The following is a 27,138-nucleotide window of genomic DNA, read 5'->3' as shown; positions in this document are numbered from 1 at the left end:
AAATTAACATGCAAAAAATGTCTAAAATGACTTACAAAGATATGATCAATGGTGCATTGCCTGTTCCAGGAACTAATTGAATCATATATAACTCAGACATCTATCATATTAATAACATCCATTTACTTTTTACATGAAAACACCAACATTAAAACTTCCCTCCTATTTCAAATTTAAAGAAGCAGGAAGTCTGATTTTAGTGCAGGGAGCATGCTCAGTATGCTATAAAGTTTGCGACGAAGTTCCAGCAAACTTTAGGACTGCTGTGAAGTTTGTTTACAAAGTTCCTTCAATTTTAAGAAAGTTAAGAGTTTGCGGCAAACTTGCGGCACACTTTTACATCTGTTTGCCGAAAGGTCGCTGCTAGCGGCGAACACTGGTGAACAACTTTCAGGTCTTCTGGCGAACTAAAAAGATTGCCGCAAGGTTGCAGCAATGTTTCTCTTTTCATAAGGGTACAGACAAACTTAAAAACCTTTTTTTTTTTGTATATATAGATAAATTAATTAAGGGTCAAAGTAATTTGTTGTAGGTTAATAGTTTACAAGTGAGATATAGATTGCGGTAATTGAAATCTAAAACACCCCTACAGACACATAGCAAACGAGTTTTGAAAATCCCCGCACAAAAAAAAGGAAAATTAATAATAAGGAACGAAAAAATCGTCTCTTTTGTAGGAAACTCTTGTATAGAAAATCCCTCGAGATCTGACATATCTTAATCTAGGACTGGACAGTTAGTGTTATTCGTTGGGTAAATTTCTGCAGTGAATTTAGAGAATTCTTGATTATTCAACGATAAAATTTCATCAAGGTTACGGTAAGTGTTGTTGAATTTATCAATTAAATGGAACTTCGATGAATCTTTTTAATTTCGGCCATAAACTAGGATCCATTACAAAACAGGAACAAAGTTTGCTATTAAAGAGGAGTAATTGGTACCCATAGGAATAACTGCATACTATCGATGCCGAAACGCACATAGATTTTGTTAACGAAAACATATAGCTTCAATCATTTCTCATCACACTTCCTGTATGTAAATCTAGCATATTATTTACCTTTTTTAATTACAGAAGAAGGCTTATGAGTTACAGCAAATAAATTTGCAATCAGATTTTTTAAAGGACCATTAAATGAAATAGGAAAACTTTTATTAGATAAGATTTTGTGGTAGTGTTTTGCAGGGATTAGAAAGATCTAAGCTGTCAACCGAATTGAAAGAACAACCAAAAGCACTGAATTTATCTAAAAAATCCAAAGAAGTTTTGACACTCCAGAAATGATTAATACTATAATTTTCATATGATTATTTTTTCAGTTAATATCATACTAGTATACATGTTGGAATAGACTGAAATGATACATAATTTGTTTTATCCAATAATGTGAGATAAACAAATAAATTTATAAATCAATTCGACAGTTTATAAATATTAAAAAATCCAATAAAAGTAAGGAAGGAATTTAGGTCTGTTTGATGTAGTGATGTTTATATTTCTTCCGGCATATATTCCATTCCAATACACATAGGAGTGGAACGAGAACTTTTGCTGATGAGCTGTGTTTTAGCATTGTTGAATGGAAAATGATTTTTTTTTACGATCTATAAGACTGTTTTGATATTGTGTTCATTCACCCCAAGTGGCCAAACTATTTATTACATCGTGGAGCATATAGGATGTTAGCTTTTCATTATCACGCCAATAACAGGTGACACCAATAAGTTAACAGAAATAAAAAAATAAATCGGAAAGACTTGATATGGTCTAGACAAATCAAGAGTAATGAAAAATCTGTATAAACAAGCTGGAAACGGATTTTAAACATTCAAAAACAAAGTTTAGAGCAATACGGACAAGAATCCATAGGTTTTTGTGGAAAGCATGCCCCATTCGTAATTCTAAATATTGGAAAACAGGCAATAGGTGTATGCCAGATCTGAAAAGCTTTCATGCGTTACAACTCATCACTACCAAACAGCTGGCTATGTATGAAGCTATGCGTAGTACTTGAGAAAAGTGTGACGAAACATTTAAAGTGCATTCAACATGCTAAAAAATTCAAAGTATTGGCAATCAGGACGTTCGTGTCTGACAACTCCAAAAAGGCTCACACGTTACAACTAATCACTGTCAAGCAGCTGACCAAAAATGAATTCATTCAGTACCTGAAAGATGTATCACCAAATTATGTAACAAACGGGCTGACGGACGTACAATGTGAATGCAATTTAGTGCCATTTCCTAGAATGGGAATATAAAAACAAATGTGGGATGGGTACCAGAGGGGAAATTGCATCCTTATTCGGATGCGAAATTCGACATATGGCTAAGTCATTTACATTTGGATTGAGAATATGTATAAATGTGTGAGGCCTATAGCCATGATAGCGTTATAAATACAATAGATATAAGAAGATGTGGTATGAGTGCCAATGAGACAACTCTCCATCCAAGTCAAAATTTATAAAAGTAAACCATTATAGGTCACAGTACGGTCTTCAACACGGAGCCTTGGCTCACACCGAACAGTAAGCTATAAAGGGCCCCAAATATTACTAGTGTAAAACCATTCAAACGGGAAAACCAACGGTCTAATCTATATAAAAAACGAGAAACTAGAAACACTTATGAACCACATCAACAAACGACAACTACTGAACATCAGATTCCTGACTTAGGACAGGTGCAAACAAATTCAGCGGGTTTAAACGTTTTAATGGTACCAAACCTTCACCCTTTTTCTGAAACAATAGTGTAACATCACAACATAGAAAGACACACTATAAAATATCAACTGAAATAGCTTAACTCAATCAAAGGACATATTAACACCATTGAACATACACTGAACAAATAAATTTGACCTACTGTATATGCACATATTCTACCACATCTCCCAATGTATTACTTTTAGTTAGATAGATAAAGTTAACATTTATTAAACTATCAAGAGTGGGTGATAATTGTAGTCAACGGGGTAATGGTAGAATATGTTTCTTCAATTATTCAAAAACTTATGTCGAGTGCACTGTTCCATATGCATAAGGCGGAAACTTACACGAGAATGTGTGGTTTATCAATCATAAAGTTTAACAAACTGGTTAAAACTGGTTTTATTAAATGTTTAAAGAAAGAACGAATACATCATGCACTTAATGAGACTGATATATAAAAGTGGGAATTCCATTCTCTATTTGTGTCAGGGAAAACCATAACTAGATAGTTATGTCTGCGGTACCCATTAATAAAGGCTCGGCTTAAGAATATTCACTCGTATTTTTGATGTTTAAATGTGATAATTTAATTTCAAAGTTAGCTATAATAATTAGTGATTCATAAACATCCTTGTACCACTTTTTAAAAGTTTGTTAATAAAAAACTTTTGCAAGTTTTGCGTTTGTTCAAAAGTATATCATAATTGCTTTCATCATTGCTCTTGACATTGAAAAAGTAGAGCGTTTAGAGTTTTTACTATTGATATAGTAAACCCATCAATAAAGTACAATGTGTTACAAAGTAGAAACATGTTTACCCATTTACTAAAAATAGGGATACCTCGAACAAAGCTCCTATTAAATTTCCAACGGCCCTTGCAAAATCCATGCTTTACTAAGTGTATTAAAAACCTCAAAAATTTCTGTATATGAAGAAATGTTATAAAAAGTTCAAAAGTACATCATGTGAATAAGATTCTGTTGAATTTCAAAAAAATCAGCCAAGTGGTTCAAGAGCAGTAACTGTTGTGGATATAAAGATTGGACGCAAGGACGAACGAAAGGACAGACAGACTACCCCATCACTATAATCTGCCTGCTTAAGAAACAGGGGTATAACAAGTGAATGTTTATTATCAGTTCTTTCCATTCTCCTAGATTAGACAATTTTATAATACACACTTACACACTTATCTGTTATATGCTGAAGACGAACATATGTTTTTAAACCATATTTATATTTACTAAATATTGCCGTTGCGAGTAAATGACCCAACCATTGAAGATTTTAATGTACAGTGGATGTATTTTGTGGTTACGTTTCTTTCAAATTTCATTGTTTTCCTTTGCGCTATTCATGAAATTCGTATTAGTATTTCAATAGCATAACAGATGTTATAATATTATTTATCACATACTTAAAGAAAATGTAATGAAAATGTCCTATATTTTGCATGGGTAATACAACCGGAAGTAAACAGCCCACAGACCTAGGTTGATTCCGGCTATTATATTTTTACTTAAGGGTTTCTACCGTTCCCAAATGGGCTAAACTATCATGGCTCGATAAAGAGCAAAGAAAAGTTATTATTTTTCAAAGTTGAATGTCACGCCATGGAAATACCAACTTTAACATTGCAACTACGAGTTATATTCAATTAAAATAGTGCATGCTGTACTATAAATGCATTGAAGTCACAGGTACACTCGTCTTTGAAAAAAACTGTCCATACCTACATTACCTTAATCTATATTAAAGTATATATGAATATTTTTTTCAGAGACAAGTGCCTTTGATTGGAGTTCTAAAATGTTCTATGTGTAAATTTTGATTTTCCCATGCTGATGCTGGACAAGGAGTTTTATTTTTTATGTCCCTCAAGGAATCAGTAGAAACCGAATTATACTCTATTATTACTTTTCAGCAAACGCTCTATCTCCACCCAGCGTTAAAAAGTCTGTAGCAAGTGTTCCTTGTGCAACCAGGCTGAGAACCCTTGACCAGGAACATCTCGTGCTCCCTTTTCCTGACGGCTGATACCTTTCCTCGTCAGTTTTAATCTAGCGTCGTAACACAGTACATGATATATAAGGCATGAAGATGTAATTGTCACAGATCAGCTGAATTATCTATTGTAAAGGATCCTACAAATTAATGTAAGATGCAGTCACAGAAATAATTATATTATAAGTACGTCTGAACCAGTGACGACTTTACAACATATCTATATAATTTAATTTTGGATGTAACGCGTCTTCTGATTGGCTGACGTTGTTTTGTTTATCAGCTAATAGACATAATTTTGTCATGTGACCGTGACGTCATCAACGTTTTTTTCATGGTTTACTCAGGTTTAAAATGGAATTTAGAATTAAATTATAAGAAATGACTGTAATATTTTTTCTATCTATGAAGAAATAACATAAAAAATGTGGTGCACACTGAATAACCCGCAAAGTGTGCACCACATTTTTTATGTTATTTCGAATAGACAGAAAAAATATTACAGTCATTTCTTATAATTTAATTCTAAATTCCATTTTAAACCTGAGTAAACCATGAAAAAACGTTGATGACGTCACGGTCACATGACAAAATTATGTCTATTAGCTGATAAACAAAACAACGTCAGCCAATCAGAAGACGCGTTACACCCAAAATTAAATTATATAGATATGTTGTAAAGACGTCACTGGTTCAGACGTACTTATAATATAATTATTTCTGTGACTGCATCTTACATTAATTTGTAGGATCCTTTACAATAGATAATTCAGCTGATCTGTGACAATTACATCTTCATGCCTTATATATCATGTACTGTGTTACGACGCTAGATTAAAACTGACGAGGAAAGGTAACACCCGGCCACCGAAAGCTTTATATTTTGTAGAGCCTAGGTGGTCGAGTGGTTTAGCGCGTCGGGCACAGTGCTAGGCAGTTTGGTGCCACGATATCTCAGTAACATGAGTTCGAATCCCAGCCAGGGAAGAACAAAAAATTTACAGATTTAACATTGTTGAGCTGTTATTTAGACGAATTACTTATAAGTGTAAGATTAACAACAGAAAAATTACTTTTGATAAGTTCGATAATGTTTAAACGGTATAATATTCTCAGGAATCTCCTATCGGACTTTTTTCCTTTAAAATTTAATTTAGATATTTATTACAAAATAAGAAGTTCGGACCTCAATTTGTGACAATGGCGCCAGAGAGGATACACAATAAATACTTCAGAAAATCTTTTGACAAGTGAAGCAAGCTAGACAAAATAGGTGAAAAACATTGATTTTGATATACAGAAAAGGGCATTAAAATGTTTGTCGTATTTAATGTATCGGTGTGTTGATCTAACTGTTTTGAAAATTTTATGACGCAAAACAAATAAAAAGCAGATATTTACAGTAACGCAATATGCTTTCTAGCTCCGCCTCATCTAAATTTAGGCTCAATTACTTTAACCAGGTAAGAGGTTATTGACATGCAGAAGGTTTTTCCAGTTGGAATTTTTGTTTGTTTGCACTAAAGACGTTTTTCACTTGCATACAGTTGCAATCTGAAAATTATCATGGAAAGAATAATGTCAACACTTTGTATTGTCTTTATGGTACTTTTCTCAATTTTACAAGAAGGATGTTCACAAACACAGGTAAATATACTTTTACAAAGATATAGTCTGATAGCTGAAAAGCGATTGCCGGGCGATTACATAATTCAATATCGACATGAAGGTGTTAAATGTTTAAGAATTTATAAATTATGTATTTTTCATTTCAAAATGCAAACACTTATGTTAACATATAAAGATTGTTTAAATTTGGGAGAATTCTTTATTTTGTCGATTATTATTGTAATCACGTTTATATCACCTTTTCTCTTGTTTTCAATAAATATGTACTTAAACTTATGAGTTATTAAAAGTAGTATAAACAAAGTCATTGAATAGGTGTAAAGAATAACTAAAATTGAAAAATAATAATTTCAATATAATATGTATATATAGGAGAGTCTAGAAAGGGTTTACAGAGTAGATAAAAATGGGCCTAAAAATAACGATAAAAAAAATTAAAGAAATCAGAAAAATGCCCCCCCCCCCCCCCAAAAAAAAAAATTTAAAAATTAAAAAACACCATCCTTCCCTCTCATCTAAGACCCTCATCATGACAGGTAATTCTTACATTAAAACCTCCATCCAGTGACTCATTTTGGTCACTCTTTTGGTACTTTCTGTTAATTGCACCACCGCTATCACTACCCCATCCCGTCTTAGGTTCAGTGCTGAATTATTTTTTTCCTTAATGAATGTGTCCCATTTTCACTTCCCATATTTTACTTTAAACGTGATGAAATTGATATTTCACAATGAGACAGTTCAATGTTTTGAAGTACAAACATGTGTCAAAAATTGTCTCCTCGACCTTTCTCACGCAGAAACCGAAACTGATTATATGTAATTTTCCTCTAAATGCATGTTAATCTCACATGCATACTTTGTAACTGGATTGTTAAATTAGTTTGCTTCAGTTATCACGCATAAATACATGTATAATAGACTTATGATATTAAAATCCGATCACTGTGTAATATGACAGTTGATCTGGATATTCACAAGGATATGCATACCAATCCGAAACATTAGATGCTTGAAAATGTAACACAATTAGTTATTTCTTTAAAGAAAAAAGGTCGAGTTTTCCAACTTGAAAGCTTCAGTTTTCGAGTTTAGATAATATGCACAAACGTGCTAATGTTTATGTAATAATTGTATGCTACTGCATATGTGGGAGTGTCTACATCTTGAATTGTCATTTGCCTTTTTAAGTAAAACTTCAAAGAAGATCAAGAAATGACATTCGACCCCAGCTTCCAACTTCTGAATAAATTTTTTAAATAACATCGCATAAACATTTAATTGAAAAATTTATTCGTTTTATTGATTTGAAAAAGGGGTGTAGAAACTTTCATACATTTTCCGATAAAAAAAATAGCATACTGTTTTTAACTTTCCTCTGTTCTCGAGGCAGACGACATTTTTCCATCACATGCAGTACGTCGTCCGTACATAAGCTTTTCGAATTGTTATCTTAATCTTGAGAAACGCCGTACAGAATACTAGTATGAGCACACTTGGTAGATTTGTTATACAAAATCTTTTCGGAGTGGTGTAACTTTGAAGTCCAGTTGTCAACAAGCATGGCCTACAAATTACTCCAATCATATGGAGGTGTACTTACATATATTCTTGTCTAGCCTAGAAAAAAAAACGTATGAAATTGGGTTTTAAGCTAGCTTTCAGCAAATCGAGTACTATCAGGTCGGTAAGGATTGTCAAGTGTCAATTTGTTTGTTTGTTTGTTTGTTTGTTATTTTGTGCTTTGTACCGATCAGATGAATTTTCTAGTAGTTTCTTTTCAACTGTATCGTACCGTCTGTTCCATTGTTGTACAGTAAAACACAGTAAAGTGAGGATTGAACGTTTCAACAGCGACTGGTTTCAAAGCGGCATGCTCAACACAATGTCACACTGTATTGACTTCCCAAATAACACAAGAAACAGTATGAGTTTCGTTATGTACAAATGTATCTGAAGTCAGTAAATCGTCATGTCCATATGCTTTTGTTCTTCTTTGCCTTTAGAACCGATATGGAACTCGATAAAACAAACTATTTCTTGAGTGTGCAAAACACTTAGAAGTCTTCGATTAGTTATCATACTCCGCTGAAGGTCAGTTTGTCTCCGTTTTCAGTTATTGTTGATTTCTTTACTCTGTATACTTTCCTACCAATCAATCTTTTACAAAAGGATTTTTTTATTTGCTGTAATAAAATCAAGGGCGTAATTCGGTTTTATCGAGGACTCAGTCCGTTGATTTACGTTTGTATGACGTTACATAGTAGAAAAATCCGTTGATCGAGTATGCTACAGGTTCGTTAGTGTTAATATGTAAAATTTTGCTCAATTTTGTAGAATAGTTTTATTTACTCTTTTTCATATTCTTTTTGAAAAATTCCATTGGGTATATGGCCCAGTGTTACAAAAATAACCTTTGTGAAGGGTCAAATGTGTGTTATCTCTAGATAAAGTAGAGATGCTAAAAAAACTCATTTAAATCTCATCACTCTCTTTTAGAAAAGTAACAAACAAAAAAAAAACATTAAAGGAGCTGAAATCAGTAACGGTGAAATTCAAAACTTGACACAAACGCTAAAGAAACGTGATGTGATAAATTGATAAATCTGAATAAAGAATGCAAACTACTACATATTTTCATAAAATTACTAATACAATGTCTGTTGGTGAGTATCATAACTTTAACTTAGTCCGTTGATAATATGTAACCAATAAACTTTAAATTTCATAAAAAAAATTATCCAATTCTTTTTAAATGTAAAATGATGAAATCAGCCAATAACAAAGGAAAACATAAAACATTTGCATCGTAGGAGATACATAGTATTGACAGTCTTGCAAGCTATATATATTCTACTGCTGGTGGACGTTTCGTCCCCGAGGGTATCACCAGCCCAGTAGTCAGCACTTCGGTCATTTTTATAAATTTCCTGTTTACAAAATTTGAAATTTTTCGAAAAACTAAAGATTTTCTTATCCCAGGCATAGATTACCTTAGCCGTATTTGGCACAACTTTTTGGAATTTTGGGTCCTCAATGCTCTTCAACTTTGTACTTGTTTGGCTTTATAACTATTTTGATATGAGCGTCACCGATGAGTCTTATGTAGACGAAACGCGCGTCTGGCGTATTAAATTATAATTCCTGGTACCTTAAATAACTAATTGCATTCATGGTTTTAGTCATTCTGTGTGTTTGTTTAGGTCTGGGTATGCAAAATTTGTTCCCCAGAACATAAAAAGAGCCAGTTGACAAGGATCGTAATTTGTAGGCACATACCCGTTGACTTATTTTTAAGACTTTGAGGTTTATGAAAAGCCAGTACGGATAGCTTTAGGATAGATCTTGGATAGTTGAGGATGCTTTTCTATTTTTATCCAATTTTCGTATAATGTGTGACAATGCATTTAAATTTGGACGGTAGGGAACCACCAGACTTATCAAAAAACTGTTTTATGTTTTGTTTACTGACCCATTCTTCAATATACTACTTATTATAACTTGTACTGTAAAAGTCCATCTTGGCGGATTCTAATGCCATTATCAATGTTATTTTTCTTTCTGAAACCCTGGCTGCAGACAATGCCTTTCGTACAGTTTTACAAATAAAAATCGTAAGAGAAAGATATTGGTGATTGTCATTTGGGTTGTAATACAAAATTGTCAACATGATCATCTTCCTATCTTGAGTAGTAATGTCAAGCAATGTGATCTAAGAGGCACATATTTCATAACGGAATTATATTAGAGGATGGGCGTTGATGAAAGAAAATATGTAATACCTACATATTAAACAGTTGGTAGTCTATAAGAAAGCAAACCTCACAATCCATACTTAAAAAAACTTATCAACTGGTTATCTAATATGGCAATATCCAAATTCTTCAAAACTGTTTTAATGATTTCAATATAATGTTATCTTGGGTAATGGTTTGAATTTATTTTTTATAATGCTATTATTTCAAAACAGATACATGTAGGGCGATGGTTTGTTTAAATTGTTGATTGGGAAACCTCATAGATTTCTCTTTAATGCCTGAATTTTCAACAAATTATAAAGTTATGAAGACATACACAAACTTTTATAATTTTGCCATATGTATATTTCATTATAAAATATATTGTACAATTTTTAGTACAATAAAAATATCAAATTACTTTCAAAAGTTTCTTAGATAGAAATAAGAAGATGTGGTATGAGTGCCAATGAGACAACTCTCCATGCAAGTCACAATTTGTAAAAGTAAACCACTATAATAGGTCAAAGTACGGCTTTCAACACGGAGCCTTGGCTCACACCGAACAGCAAGCTATACAGGGCCCCAAAAATTACTAGTGTAAAACCATTCAAACAGGAAAACCAACGGTCTAATCTATATAAAAACAAGAAACGAGAAACACTTATGAACCACATCAACAACGACAACCACTGAACATCAGTATAATCAACATGAATGGATCCATACTACTCTGATCAACGGATTGTCCCATGTAACTCTTAAAAATAGTTTTTCGATAAGTCTGGTGGTTTCTATTATTATATTAGTTGCCGTCTTTTAGTTTTCAGTAATGAAATATTTAACTTTAATATTGTAAATCAAGTATAACCATTAATGTCCTATGTTTGAAGATTTATTCCTTATTGCTTCCTCAATTTATGGCAAATCTTCATAAACACCCATTTAATAGACTTGTTTTAACACTACATACAGATAGTTAAGATGATATATACTCTGCAAACAACCCAGGACATCATGCGTAACGTGATTAAGTTATAATTTAATATCAACTCTTCTTAACTATGAAAAAGTATAGACACTTTGAATTATTATTTTTTTAAATTCTGGAAACAGAATAGAATAGAGAATAGAAACGGGGAATGTGTCAAAGAGACAACAATCCGACCAAAGAGCAGAAAACAGTCCAACATAAATTTCATATTTGTTTTACGTTCATTGTTTTGTACATACATCAGGTCGTTACTTTTCTTGTTTGAATTAATTTACATTTGTCATTTCGGGGCATTTAGCTTACTATTCGGTAAGGATTTTGCTCCTTGTTAAAGGTCATATGGTGACCTCTACTTGCTTTCTTCTACGTCACATGGTCTCTGGTGGGGAGTTGTCTTATTGGCAATCATACCACATCTTCTTATTTTTATATAAGAGACTAGAACACGGGTCCGTGACTGATTTAAAGTTCCTACATGTACGCCTTATTTTCATCCTGGATTTTTAGTATTCGTATTGTCATTTGATAAAGTCATGCTGATTATAAGGTGCACAGTGTTCTCTGCTTTCAAAATCTTTATGTATGAATCCCGCCTGGTTTTCTTATTACAACCGGAAACTACTAGTATATATATATATTTTTGTCAATGATTGAATTTAGTAGTGCCTATCCCTGTATAATGACGAAGTTCCGATGTGATTATGACTCGTGTATAGCAAATCCCAAATACACCGTTTGGTGGTGCGCCAGACAGAGACGGAAAGTACAGATTAGGTAACAGGTAACAGTCACTATTGGTATCGGTATCGGATTCGACCCGGAACTAAGTCTTATTAATTATTGGTAATATTAATGTTCTCTCACTAAATGATACAAAATTTGGTGACTATGTTGAACAAATCTATCCCATCTAACTAGCGATAAAGGATACTACAGACACAGTTAAGTCTGCCTCATATCTTGACTTACATCTAGAAATTGACAATGAGGGTCGGTTGAAAACAAAACTTTACAACAAAAGAGATGATTTCAGCTTCCCAATTGTGAACTTTCCATTTCTATGTAGCAACATTCTAGCAGCGCCTGCATACGGAGTATATATCTCCCAATTGATACGATATTCCCGGGCTTGTATTTCCTATCATGATTTCCTTGATAGAGGATTGGTGCTCACAAGGAAGCTATTAAACCAAGAGTTCCAAATGGTGAAGTTGAAATCATCCCTTCGTAAATTTTACGGACGACATCACGAGTTGGTTGACCGTTATGGAATAACCGTTTCACAGATGATATCAGATATGTTCTTTATGTCGTAACTACAATACCCTTCCCTTTTCACGAATGTGACCTACCGAATTAGACTTTTTACCGGGTTTGTAATATCACGACGGGTGCCACATGTGGAGCAGGATCCGCTTACCCTTCCAGAGCACCTGAGATCACCCCCAGTTTTTGGTGGGGTTCGTGTTGTCTTTAGTTTTCTATGTTGTGTCATCTGTACTATTATTTGTCTGTTTTTCTTTTTATTTTTGGCCATGGCGTTGTCAGTTTGTTTTCGATCTATGAGTTTGACTGTCCCTCTGTTATCTTTCGTCCCTCTTTAATTATGTGGAAAACAAACGAAGGGCCGGGAATGGTGTAATTTTTAATCAACACCATTGTCCTATATCAGTTATATATAAAGTTGAATTCTTTGATTCGTCGTTTTTACGTCATGACGGCTAACAAATTGGATCTCGTTATTTTAGTAGTTTAGATGTTTAAACTACAGAAAAAATGAACCTATCTCAACTCAAACAACAGTGACCTACTAGTAAGTCTTTTTTATGCCTTGGTATTATAATTTCTTATTGATATCTTCATACGAACCTTTTAGAACTTGTCTTTCCTATTGTTTATTTTCCTTTCCTTAAAAGTGATTTCGGTTGGATACTTCTGATTAAATGTACATTTTTATGTGGTTTGATATACCCCTGCAGGGAAATCCTAAATGTTGTAATTACAAAAAAATCTTTAACGACAGTGATTTTGATATCAGAAATAAATTAAAAAATTACTAAATTTAAGTATCACACAAAAAGAGAATTATGCTGAACGTATGATTTCGCCTCCAGGAATTTAATAATAAAAGTTGTTATTCACATCCAACTTTTAACGGTTCATCTAACAGTTATGAAGAAAACATGTTTAGAAATTGTCCTTTAAATGTTTCTTTTTCCACTAGACTTATTGATAACTGGTTAAAATCAGACTGTTGTTACTGTAATGTGTTTTTGTTTTTGTTTTTCTGCTTTGTTTGTTTTGTTTTGTTTTTGGATTTTTAAAATTTTTAGGAGGAGGGGGTTATTACCGATTCAATATATAGTTTTAAGCAAGGCTACATGTAATATGGTTACTGTTTTTCTGCATTTAAATTCCATACAATTTTTCACATTATTCTATAAGACTATTTTCCTGTACTGGTATGGAATCTTCTATTAATACAGCAACCAACATTAGAATGTATGATGACAATTGCCTGAGATCACCCCCAGTTTTTGATGGGGTTCGTGTTGCTCAGTCTTTAGTTTTCTATGTTGTGTTTTGTGTACTATTGTTTGTCTGTTGGTCTTTTTCTTTTTAGCCATGGTGTTGTCAGTTTATTTTCGACTTATGAATTTGAATGTCACTCTGGTATCTTTCGCCTCTCATTTGTTTATGATACCGTTATTTTAGAATTAAGTTCTTGCTGATCCATTTTGTACGAAATATTGATCTTACTGAAAAGAAGTTCACCAGTACTGTTTGAAACAGACATTTAAATACAAAATTATAGTTGTTGTAATATTTTATCTAGTCTAAGATATTCACTAATCAGTATAATAAGATGTTTTATCTGAAACAAAAATATGAACTTTTGATATTTTTACCTGAGACTGTCAAAAACTTACCAGTTAGCGGACTCGAATTAAACAAAAACACATCTGTGACCTTACAAGTTATTTTTAACTGCCTGAGATTTTTCTTTTATTTATGCAATTGATTTGTATTGGAAAATTTTGTAGCCGGATGAAAAAAAGAAAAAAGGTGTTGGTAAAGAAGGCGGAGGTTTGTATAGAATAAAATGTATTCTTAATGTATCCCTTTTATTTAGTAAAGTATCTCGAGAAACATATTCAGTAGATGTAAGGGGTCTCGGTGGACGAGTGGTCTAAGTAGTCGAACTACTGTATCACTAGCCTGTCAACACTGAGGTTGTGAGTTCGAATCCGACACGTGGAAGGTGCGTTTGACTCCAATCTTAATTGACTAGGAATGTCAGTTTTCAAACCGAAGGTCGGTGGTTCTCTCCTGGAACTCCGGCTTCATCTTAGACTACCAATAAAAACTGACCGCCACGAAATAGCGCAATAGTGCTGAAAGTTGAATTAAACACCAATAATTCAATCAATCAATCAATCAGTAGATTAACATGTCGTCTTATTCACGCGTTAATGAAATACATTTGAATTAGTACAGTATTTTCACATTAAATATTACAAATCTTTATGTACCAGAATTTCGACATTAATAGTCTTTACTCTTTGTTTTCAGAGTGACTAAGGGTACATGTAATATAATAATCTGGTAATCTCTTTTTTTTTAATTTATATTTTCGTGTTTTAATTAACCACAAAGTAATAAAAATTTCTCATCCGGAGTGAGGGTAAACACTATTCAGCATGAAGTCAAAATAATGTGTCGTGGTGGGGTGACATGTCTATCTTGGTACTGTTACCTGATGAACTAACACATTAAAATCCCGACTGTGTCTAAACTACCCCGGCAAAAAATGTTTGGACTCGATGGTATCTAATATCCGGCACGGTGACGGAACATCAATAGACAGAGAAAAGGTAGGTTTCTGTTTATTAATTTGTTATTTTTATGATATCGAAGAATATATATACATATATAACTATTTTCACTTTTGTGAGATGTAATATATTCTACAACCTTTCTATGTTAACGGAGAAATAAGTAAAAATGCACGTCAAAATGACGAATTAAGTGAACCTTGCCTCGAATTTGTTTAATATCTCGTTAAATTGTTCACATTGTACGGAAAGAAAGGTACAGAAAGAAAGATATTGACATGGAGATTCCAAAACTAGCCACTTTGATCACCTCAATACTTCAGTATTTCTGTGTATGGAACGAAAGAAATAGGTCATGTCAAAATGGAAGGAGCCGGTTTTGTCAATGTTGTTTACTACAAAATCACCCGGTTTTGTCTATGTTTATGACCCGGTTTTGTTTTGTTTTGAAACCAAAATTTATGAAAAGCAACGTTAACACGGATCTAAACATTGTCCATCGATAGAATTTCAACATATATGTTATTGTAAAACAACTTCACTTGCGTTTTTTCAACAAAAATAAATACTACATATTATTTATAGAAGAGTGTACGCACTGACATGTAGCGACTGCTTGAATGATCGTAATTGAATCTATTTTGAAGATCTGTAAGATAAATAATTTAATAAAAGTATCACATAAACTTAACATTGTTCATGGAACCATAAAAAAGTCAAGGTCTAATGAAACCTGCCAGACGGACATGAACACATTACAATCATTAAAACCAAAAAATAAAAAAAATAAAAACTTAATATTTACCAATTAATCAAGAAAATAAGTTCAAGGTCACATTAATAGTCATGTGGCCATATGAGCAAATATAGTTGACCTATTACTTATGGTATTAGAGATACGGATTTGTGTTACATATTTGTTTTTCATTCATTTTTTTGTACATTAATTAGTCTATTAGTTTTCTCGTTTGAATTGTTTTACATTTGTGATTTCGGGGCCTTTCATAGCTGACTATGCGGTATGGGCTTTGCTCATTGTTGAAGGTCGTACGGTGACCTGTAGCTATTAATTTCTGTGTCATTTGGTCTGTTGTGGAGAGTTGTCTCATTGGCAATCATACCACATCTTCTTTTTTATATTGAACACACGAAATGTTAACCTTGATCATGGATATCAATCATTATCAGTGTGACATTCACAGCTATTCATTTTGTTGGGAAATCGCTGAACTATGAAAATGAGGTCAAGGGCAATGGACATATGACAGATAGAAACATCGTAAGATAAAAGATCTGTGTGCGAGGTATGTTGCAGCCAGGCCTTCTAACTTCTGACATATGAAGCTCCATACAAATAGTTCAAGCCGCCACGAATTTGCATCCTTTGGTTTCGTATTTCGACAATTTTAAAATATCAATGTGAATTTTTAGAATAAACATGATAATCCTACTCACATACATCCAATTTCGCGGGTGTCCCTGTTTTTTTATTTCTTATAAAATTCTAAGTTGGTATACGATTTAGTTATATAATATTAGTGACCAATCCAGGCGGCGTATAGGTCGCACGCCCCCACCCCAACTTTTGATGGCCCCATAAAAATTAAATCATGTTTTTTACGATTTTTTTAGCTTAAAATCGTCCACAAAATTGTTCGCCTCGCTACGCTCGGCGGTATGTAAGTTGTTTGAATTATGCCCACTATGTAAAAACCTAAATCCATCCCTATATATTGTTAATAATTTATTGACCAACGTCAATGTACGATAATCATAACACAATGAAGAAATAACTGTTTATTTATAGAACTTTGAATAAGATAATCATTATTGCATTTACTTGATGGCCTGAGACTATCGTACAAATTTACACTTAGTATTATCCTTTTCTCCCCCATAAACATTTATTTTCTATGGCGATTCTGCATGCATATAGGTGTACTACCACCATTGATTTTCCCCTATTAGTCTTTGTTAAATTTGCACTTTTCAAAAATTTGTGCAGAATTTATCTTTGTTTCAAATAAAGAAATACTTGGCATGAGTTAAGTTTTATCCTGTCCAGTACTATAGAAAAAATTTCACATAACATTTCAGTGCATATAAGAAAATAACCATCACTGGAAGTAAACCAATAAATTTTCACCTCTTTTTTATCTGTGTACAAGCTTTAGTAACCATGTAACCTCAAGTTTCTAAAATATTCTATTGAAATACCCAAGATATATGTTTATGACCCAGAAATGTTTTACTGCAATGAAATGTAGGATTAATTACCTACAACTGTCAAATTCAAGGGAATATTTTTTTCGACCTATTTTCGTATGCAACCGGATGTACTATGATTTGGTGATATTACACCTAAACATTTGTCTTCTTATCATGTCTTATAATAGACACTTAGCCTGAAGAAGATTTATTTTAAACGATTATAGGAAAGAGGGGTGAAAGATACCAGAGAGACATTCAATATAACACTCCCTGGTAGATTGGATTACTTATAAAGGTAACCATCCTGTTGTGCAAGAAAATCACATATCAAATGTGCGTGTTTCAATTTTTATGACCGTAAACTCTAATTTCAAGTTTGATCACTTAAATTTACATATTTCATAGAAAAAAAGTATAGAGAACTTAAATCTCAATTTGCGTTATAACCTTCATTTCTATTTTGCAGTTAAAGTTTTTTTTTTTTTTAAATGCAAAGCAAAATTATAATTATTTTTGTTCCAATAAAGTAGGAATTCCAGTGTTTACAGATTCAAATAAATAATAAGTTGTCCTCTGAAAGAAATCGTTTTCCAACAAGCCACCAGACTCCTTTTAAACGCCGAAGTTCAATTATGTTATGCGATTATGCATTTTTTTTCTTTGACAAAACGGGGTTCTGCCCTGTGAAATCTAGGACAAAACCGGGTTGTACACATTGACAAAACCGTCTCCTTCCATTTTGACATGACCCATTTCTTTCGTTCCATACACAGAAATACAAGTATTGAGGTGCTCAAAGTGGCTAGTTTTGCAATCTCCATGTCAATAACTTTTTCTTTCCGTATCTTTCTTCCTGTACAATGTGAACAATTTAACGAGATATTAAACAAATTCGAGGCAAGGTTCACTCAATTCGTCATTTCGACGTGCATTTTTACTTATTTCTCCGTTAATCTAGAACGGTTCTAGAAAATATTACATCTCACAATAGAAAATAGTTATAATGTATATATATTCTTCGGTATCATAAAAATAACAAATAAATAAACAGAAAACTACCTTTTCTCTGTCTATTGATGTTCCGTCACCGTGCCGAATATTAGATACCATCGAGTCCAAACATTTTTTGCCGGAGTAGTTTAAGCACAGTGGTGTCAGTCCAGTACAAGGTAAATTGTTGATTTTCTTGTTCTCGTCCTGAATATGCATTTCATATTTGCCAATGGACGGTACATAGCCTTCCATACATCCGTTATTCAGCATATCTGTAGTTCTTGTCACTTATAACGATTCTTAAAAATTATATTTAAAAATTTCTTGATACTCATATGATGCAGTGGCTTCAATTATATATTTATTTTACAATACAGGCGGAGGTGACCCCCATTTCATGCTTAGAATTGACAGTCTTGATTTTCCAGTGTGTTTCGACATTGATGCACGTGAAGGGGATGTCATTCGGATGCTAAAAGATCCAATTTCAGGTGAATGATTTAAAAATGTTAAGGCTTTTTTATATTTTATTTCTTTATTATTATAGTAATTATTGATTTTTTTTTGCAGGACAAGATGTGAAACAATGTAAAAAAGAAAACGAAAACGAAAGGTTAAACTTATTCTAAAATCAATTAACAAGACAAAAAAATATCAAACCGGAACCAAAGACAACCACTGAATTAAAGTCCATGACTTTGCACAGACATATAAAGAATGTGGCTAGGTTAAACATGGATAAAATTAAAAGAATCCCCGTATTAAAAAGAGAAAAAACATGATTAAAATATAGCTCACATGTTAAACATGTTCGATGGTCCATAAAGAGGGACATAATTAAAGAGGGACGAAAGATACCAGAGTGACAGTCAAACTCACAGATCGCAAACAAACTGACCACGCCATGGCCAAAAATAAAAAGACAAACATACAAATAATTGTATAGATGACACAACATAGAAAACTAAAGACTAAGCAACACGAACCCCACCAAAAACTGGGGGTGATCTCAGGTGCTCCGGAAGGGTGAGCAGATCCTGCTCCACATGTGGCACCCGTCGTGTTGCTTATGTTATTACAAATTCGGTACTAAGGTCACATTCGTGAAAAGGGAAGGGTATTGTAGTTACGACATTTGGAAATATCCGATATCATCTGTGAAACGGTTATTCCATAACGGTCAACCAACTCGTGATGGCGTCCGTAACGAAGAGATGATTTCAACTTTACCATTTGGAATCTTGGTTTAATAGCTTCCTTGTGAGCAGCAATCCTCTATCAAGGAAATCGTGATAGGAAATACAAGCCCGGGAATATCGTATCAATTGGGACATATATACTCCGTATGCAGGCGCTGCTGGAATGTTGCTACATAGAAATGGAAAATTCACAATTGGGAAGATGAAATCATCTCTAACTAATACATAATATGTATGTCTGATAAGTCAGATCATTGTTGCTGGTATATTTAGTTTGAGGTTTTTTTCAATCGTTGAAGGTCGTACAGTGACCATGGACAGTCATTTCTTAAACTTTGATTATTGAATTTCTGTTATATCATTCAGTTTTCCATACATTGTTATGATTAAAATATAGTCATGTAAAATAAGATAACAAAATAGTCAATATCTATATTTATTTCTTATATCTATATTTATCGACAGGTATTACAATAAATGGTGGCATTGTTGGATCAAACAAGAAAAAAGCGGACGGAAGTTCCAAGACTTTCATTGGTGAACTTTTTCTACAAACACGTAATGTTGAGATCCACATCAAGCCAGACGACATTACTTTCAATGGCGCATCGTTAGCTTGGAATGAAGAACATGTCTTTGAAATGAATAATATAAAAATAAACTTTAATGGAAATGGACACCATGGCAATACAATGTACATAGAACTTGGAAATGACGTCAGTATGGAGATTCGTCGACTCATGAAGGAAGATTCGGGTCTGAATGTCAACTATTTGAATATGAACATAGACAAAGAAACAGGAATTTCGGATAAAGCAGAGGGTATCTTGGGTGTGTATCAATATTTACATGTATTTGATTTAATATCTTTTATGTATTTATTACAATTGACTTGAATTTGATATCAACGCTCGATTTTTGTTATACATAGCCCTGGTATGAATGACCTGTTTAAAAGTGACTATTTTTTGTTGTCCTAGCAATGCAAATAAATAAAATTCTTAGCCAACATAAACTTCATGTGGGATATGAACAACTGTTTCAATATCCAATATGTAAAAAACAATGTTTGTTAAAAATTCATTCCTGTTTGAAATTTAGACAAATGTCTTAAGATTTTTTTTTCATTTGTCGTATCAATAAGCAATAAACAAGAAAAAGGAAAATAACTCCAGTTAAAATATGCGTAAACGGCATTCAGCGTAAATGTCGAGCATCAGAGAAATTTAAAAGTAAAAGTAAGTAAATATTGAGAGATTGCTGTGAGCCCACTGGTAATTTATAGAAAATCGAACACTGCGTTTGAAAATTCCCAAATTGCCCCTTGTACAGACACGTTTTGAATAAACGTAAAAGACCAAATAATATCTAATACTATAAATAAATTCTTGATGAACTTTCCCTCCAATCAAGAGTCTTAATTCTTAAAACTGATAGATGTCTTTTGAATTGTTTGTAGTTTGGTAGCTGTGTCATTTATTTAGTTTATTTAAGGATGTTCGCTCCTCTTGGTTTTAAATTTTTGCCAGATATTCGGAATCCTCTGGCTTTATCCATGCAGTGCCATTAAAAAATATTTGCCCGCTAACCCCTACTTTTCTGTTTATAATTTTAATACATATAGTTTAAAAAGCCATATTTGAAAATGTTATAAAATCCTTGTTATTTTTTCATAGTTTTTGAAAGAAAAAAAGTGCCAACGTTAAGTATATGGAAAATATAGAGAGAATCATTCCCCGCCAAATTTTCAATGGCTTATATCTCAAAAACAAGCTCACTGACCTTTCATTTTTTTCTGCTTTTTTAGTTCCTTTATTTACATACTATAAATTTATAACAGTCTTTTAAAAAGCTTGTTATTTTAAAACAGAGAAGTGAACATTTAATGTATAGCAATTCAAAAAAAATGTAAGAGGACTGTACTTAGTCCACATCGCAATCCTAATCAATAGCTTAAAAATGTTTTATCGCTTAAATCAACTTAAATATAATCAATAAAAATAATTATTAATAATCTTCAATTTACTTATTTCATTGGTAGGGCAAAACTTCGATTTAAAGTACTAATCATTGGCTGCTTTAATAGAACAAGACACGAAATCAAGTAGCTTGGATTTGGAAGTTATAGTAATGTTTTGCAACAAACCGGTCAATATTTAGAAAGATAGAAAGTAATAATACTAATGAGGTATAAATGAGAACACTTCTTAGATTTGGTTTGAAGTTTGGCTGTACCTGTAGAAAACTTATTTCAAACGGGATAGCACGTCCTAATTTTTATGGAGATGTTGTTTACCGAGCCCGAAAATTTAGATACGATCCTGGTAAACTTATCGATCATTTAAATACATTTATTCTAAAAGGTTACCAATTCAACATTGTAATAAGTTCTTTGAATATTGTTTTATTGGTAAAGATATTGATTTTTGTTTTCATTAAATTAAAATCAAACGAAATATTATTTTTATATACATATGTACATTCATAGCTATACAATCTCGATACCAGGATTGCGTTCAATACCGAAGCAGCTAGTATAGCCTCTATGTTCTAGATATCTATCTATGTTGAACAATATATTAATAGTTAGGCTATCCAAATGACGTCATTAATAATAATCTATCGGACGCCATTTTGGATTCTCTAGATAGCATGAATTGTTTATGCTATCTAGATCTATTTAGCGGCTAGGCTAGCTATACGTTCACTAGTCGAAATCTACGTAGCCCTACGTCGCAGCTATGATATTGAACGCACCCCTGTATCTTGGCATTGCACAAGGTCATGTTTTTATCTGACTGTCAATGACGTCTGTACATTTAATCTATTGGATGTTGGATGTGTACTGATTGATTTTTTAGTCTTAGATACATGATATTTTTATTAGTTGTTATTGACTTTGAACTAGCTGTCAGTAACTGTGAGTACTCTCAGATCTGTACTTTGTGTCTTTTTTTGTGGGGATGTATAAATAGCCTGCCACGTCCGGTCTGTGTTTTTGTTAGATGTTTTTCTGCTTTGTATCGATCTGATGAGTCAAGCTTTTTTCAACTATTTTTATAATGTTTTTTTATGCTGTACTGTTACACCACTGTCCCAGGTTTTGGGGAGGGTTTGGCGCCAACAAACTAGTTTAACCCCGCCACATTCTGTATGTGCCTGTCCCAAGTCAGCAGCTTATAATTCAGTAGTTGTCGCTTGTTGTTGTATATCATATTTATTTTTCGTTCATTGCTTTGTACACTAATCTGGCATTTAGTTTTCTCGTTTTTTCCGTTTGAATTGTTTTACATTTGTCATTTCGGGGCCCTTTATAACTGACTGTGCGGTATAAGTTGTGCTCACTATTGAAGGCCGTACGGTGACCATATTTTTTAACTTCTAAGTCAGTTAGTCTCTGTTGGACAGTTGTCTCATTGGCGATCTTACCACATCCTTTTATTTCTATATTAACAACTCCACTTTTTATACATATAGGTCAATTTGTACACAAAAGGACAACGCTGAAGAAGATCAGCATTGACAAGCAAGGCAGAAAACGTGGCCATTTCAGAGAGATTGAAAACGGACATAAAACACATTTTAAAGCAATTTTACACCAGCTGCCAGATGTTATTACCGGCGAAATGGTCTGGTGTTGGAATGTCCACAGGAGAACAGAAGGACTGCTTGATGGTCATTTGAGCGAATACTTTGCTTCTGATATTACTTCCGCATAAAGAAAAAAAAGTCTCATGATTTCATGCATGCGTAGTACTGTGAAACTAGCATGATAATGTCCTCAAACTTTAAATATCGTTTGACTTTTTTAGTTGTTCCTTATTATGAAAATACTAGTACTTTAGTTTTCGAGATCTTTAAATTGTTCAAGAAATTCATAATATTGATCTATAATAATTATTATATCAATTTACATGTACATTGTTCAAAAATTAAACACATTGTTAAACTGCATGTAAATATATATGAAGGACAAATTTTGAAAAAATCATTGCAAAAAGAAATATTTAAATACTTACCAGTATTCATACGAATTCTTGCACAGTATCAAGTGAGACGCCACACTCCTCAACTCAAGACGATGAACATTTTCAAATTTTCAATATTTGTAATTACTTATATCTTAAAAAATGTCTTCCTTGTTCTAACAATTCGGCATGATTGCTTCATATCTTATGCTACATGGCGAAATTTATAAACGGCATGGACATCTGGGTCCATAATTGAAGAACTTAGGAAATACGACCCGTTTATGGTTTTTGAAATTCATTGCCGTTCAAACAAGATTTTTTTTATTTGCATCGGCTTCGAAGATAGATTTTGTAGGAATTGTTCAAGTACATGTATGTATGGTTTCATTCTGCTTAATATTTGTATAAATTGTATGTAAAAACTGTATATAATACTATTCAAATTGTGTTTCTCATTAAAATTATTTTTTAATAAATTTTCTATTTTTCAATTTTGCTGTACATCTGTACGTACAATTAAGTTTTTATTTTTATTTCTTTTCTTTTGTACAAAACTTAATCCTCCATCAAATGTAAGTAAAATGAATTTGGGATCCCCTGCATCAATTTATTGTAGACAACAAGGCTAAATTTAAATAGATATTAAAAGATATGGTATGAGTGCCAATGAGACATCTCTCCATCCAAGTCACAATTTATAAAAGTAAACCATTATAGGTCAAAGTACGGTCTTCAACACGGAGCCTTGGCTCACACCGAACAGCAAGCTATAAAGGGCCCCAAAAATGACTAGTGTAAAACTATTCAAACAAGAAAACCAACAGTCTAATCTATATAAAAAACGAGAAACGAGAAACACTTATGAACCACATCAACAAACGACAACTACTGAACATCAGATTCCTGACTTAGGACAGGTGCAAATAATTGCAGCGGGTTTAAACGTTTTAATGGTACCAAACCTTCACCCTTATCTAAAACAATAGTGTAACATCACAACATAGAAAGACACACTATAAAATATCAATTGAAATGGCTTTACTCAATCAGAAGACATATTAACACAAGTGAACATACACTGATCGAATAAATTTAATCTATGATACAATGTAAATACAAAATCAATAAAATAAGGGATGAATAATTAAAGTAACAGTAGTATACCGCTGTGAAATGTTAAACAATTTCAGAAAAAACAACAATAACCTTAAACAAATTTCGCCATTTACAATAATATTATACACAGGTAAATGAAAATAATTTTGGTGTACATGTATAACAAAGAAGATGTGGTATCATTGCCAATGAGACATCTACGCATTAATGACCAATGAACAAACATGAGAACAGTTATAAATCACATTACGGACAATGACCAAACGTGTTAGCTATAAAAAGTCACAGGGTGACAATATGTGAATCAATTCAAAAGAGAAAACTGACAACTCGATTTACGTCACAACAATAAACGAAAAACAGCAATAAGAGACGGCAACCAACGAAAACCACTGGACAGGCACATCAGTGTCGGGGTTCAACATGCCTTTGAGCGATCAATAATTCTCCTAACCTATGACAGTGGTGTAACAATACAACATAAGAACAAGCTGTAAAAAACAATTGGAAAGGGCTTAACTCATCAGATCGGTACTAAACCCCAAAACAAACAAGAAAAAGACAAAAGAAAAAAAAACCGATATAAGGTAAACTCACAATTACTAAATATAATAGAGAATGGAAACGGGAAATGTGTCAAAGAGACAACAACCCGACCAAAGAGCAGTAAACAGCACAATGCCACCAATGGGTCTTCAACGCAGCGCGAAAATCCCTTTAGCTGGCCCTACACAATATTGTATATTAGTTCAGTTAAATGGACACAACACTAAAATCCGAAACATACAAAATATTTAATAAATCTTTAACAAATCATAGATAACAAAGGCTAGAGGTTCCCGATTGGACAGGTGCAAAAACTAGTTCACGCCCAATCCTATCAAATGCATTTGTAAATCAACATATCGCATCCCATTGAAAATCTCTTTTTTTTACTTTTTTTGGATATTCAAATATTTTGTCCTCCAGCATCACTGAAGAAAACATTAATTGTCGAAAATGCGCATCTGGTTCATTAAAAATGGTACCATTTATGCTATTCTGAAATCTTCTGATCTGCGCCCCATGGGAGGAATAAAAATAGTAGACATTCCATTGAAAAATTGTATCCAACTTTTTTAAGATGCATCTGTTTGGTTGAAATTTTGAGAGTGACTATGCAGCTGTCAAAGAGAAGCACCATTCAGAGAAAATGCTGTATCATATTCTAACAGTCTTGTAAGTTTTACGATGAAAGGTTAAGGCGAGTTGATGCAATCAAAATTTGAAAATTGTGTAATTTTTACTTTGTTCGTCAGTTAGTGATATTCGTCGGAGAAAGAGACATAACTCAGATCTATATTGGTAAAATCCTTATGTGTGGTTCTATTTGTTTCAAGTACCCAATACAAAAAAAATCAAAATTTGATGCCTTTATGGTATTCCAAATATGAAGATCAGAATGATACATTTTGTATAGTCTTTATTTATTTACAGTTGGAATGACAAAAAATGTATTGAAAGAAATTTATAGGATTTCTCGATTTGTTTTGGTTGAAAGAAAGGTTTCATGATAAGAAATTTATGAACCAAATTGGTCAAATTAAGTCAAATATTTCATGTATGATCATAATGAGTTTTTTGAATAGGTGAAATATTTGGTGGTTGTATTTCATCACAAGGTCCATTGAGCATTTTATGCATTTGGCAAACGAAAGATAAATTTTCTATCATATATGCAATGGTAGATCAAATCAATTTCGTTTACTAGTACTTTTTAAATTTTGTATTAAGATTACTTGGTTGATCTTACTGCTTGCATGTGAACTGCAAATCGCCGAGATAACTGGATTGATACAAGCTATTTCTTAAAAATGTAAAATAAGTTATACTCTAAAAACATTCTTCCAATGAACTGGTACAATGTATTTTTCTTAGCAGGATTTGTCATTTATGGAGTGTACATTTCTCAGTTGGTTCGATGTATAAAATTGAGAATGGAAATGGGGAATGTGTCAAAGAGACAACAACCCGACCAAAGAGCAGAAAACAGCCGACGGCCACCAATGGGTCTTCAACACAGCGAGAACATCCCGCACCCGGAGGCGGGCTTCAGCTGGCCCCTAAACAAAAATGTATACTAGTTCACACTATACTCCAAAACATATAAATGAACAAAAATTAAAAAACATACAAGACTAACAAAGGCCAGAGGCTCCTGAATTGGGACAGGCGCAAAAATGCGGCGGGGTTAAACATGTTTTGTGAGATCTCAACCCTCCCCCTATACATCTAGCCAATGTAGAATAAACAAACACACAGCAATACGCACAGTAAAACTCAGTTTAAAAGAAGTCCGAGTCCGATGTTAGAATAGGTAACAAAAGAAACTAAGCAAAATGACAATGATACATAAATTAACAAAGGACTACTAGAAGTTACTGACATGCCAGCTCCAGACCTCAATTAAACTGATTAAAAGATTAAGTTTTTATCATATGAAAATCATGCACAAATCTCCCCATTAGGGGTTTAGTATCATACCATCATAAAATATATGAGAAGAACATAACCCGTATCATGCCAACAATTGGTTTGCAGTGACATCTCAGATTTCAAGAACGTAATATTTTATTATTTAAAGCATTTTACAGCTTGGATAAAGATATATTACTATATGGAATCGACTGTTAAGTACTTCCATCGGTTTTAGTGTGTATCGTTATATAAATTATTAACAAGTTAAAAAA

The 27,138-nt window shown here is 32.9% G+C and overlaps 1 protein-coding gene across 1 annotated transcript; it reads left to right on the top strand.

Moving 5' to 3' along the window:
- The first annotated feature begins 6,164 nt into the window (after positions 1 to 6,164).
- LOC127700035 (inter-alpha-trypsin inhibitor heavy chain H2-like) lies at positions 6,165 to 23,784 on the top strand. Its single transcript, XM_052203482.1, has 5 exons — positions 6,165 to 6,370; positions 14,128 to 14,170; positions 18,501 to 18,614; positions 19,788 to 20,153; positions 22,800 to 23,784. The coding sequence occupies exons 1-5, from the start codon at positions 6,290 to 6,292 to the stop codon at positions 23,039 to 23,041; spliced, it is 846 nt and encodes a 281-aa protein (XP_052059442.1). The 5' UTR covers positions 6,165 to 6,289; the 3' UTR covers positions 23,042 to 23,784.
- The last annotated feature ends 3,354 nt before the right edge of the window (positions 23,785 to 27,138 follow it).

The sequence above is a fragment of the Mytilus californianus genome, unplaced genomic scaffold (genome assembly GCF_021869535.1).
Source record: "Mytilus californianus isolate M0D057914Y unplaced genomic scaffold, xbMytCali1.0.p SCAF_47, whole genome shotgun sequence".
NCBI classification, from domain to species: domain Eukaryota; kingdom Metazoa; phylum Mollusca; class Bivalvia; order Mytilida; family Mytilidae; genus Mytilus; species Mytilus californianus.
The sequence above is the reverse complement of the archived record's forward strand: the minus strand, read 5'-3'. Positions and strand labels throughout refer to the sequence as shown.

What these genes read in the sequence shown, in the direction of transcription:
- LOC127700035 (XM_052203482.1), top strand. Translation starts at nt 6,290, where the DNA reads ATGGAAAGAATAATGTCAACACTTTGTATTGTCTTTATGGTACTTTTC. An exon ending in TGTTGGTAAAGAAGGCGGAG is followed by an intron (nt 14,171 to 18,500) that starts GTTTGTATAGAA and finishes TTTACAATACAG; the next exon opens with GCGGAGGTGACCCCCATTTC. An exon ending in TAAAGCAGAGGGTATCTTGG is followed by an intron (nt 20,154 to 22,799) that starts GTGTGTATCAAT and finishes TTATACATATAG; the next exon opens with GTCAATTTGTACACAAAAGG.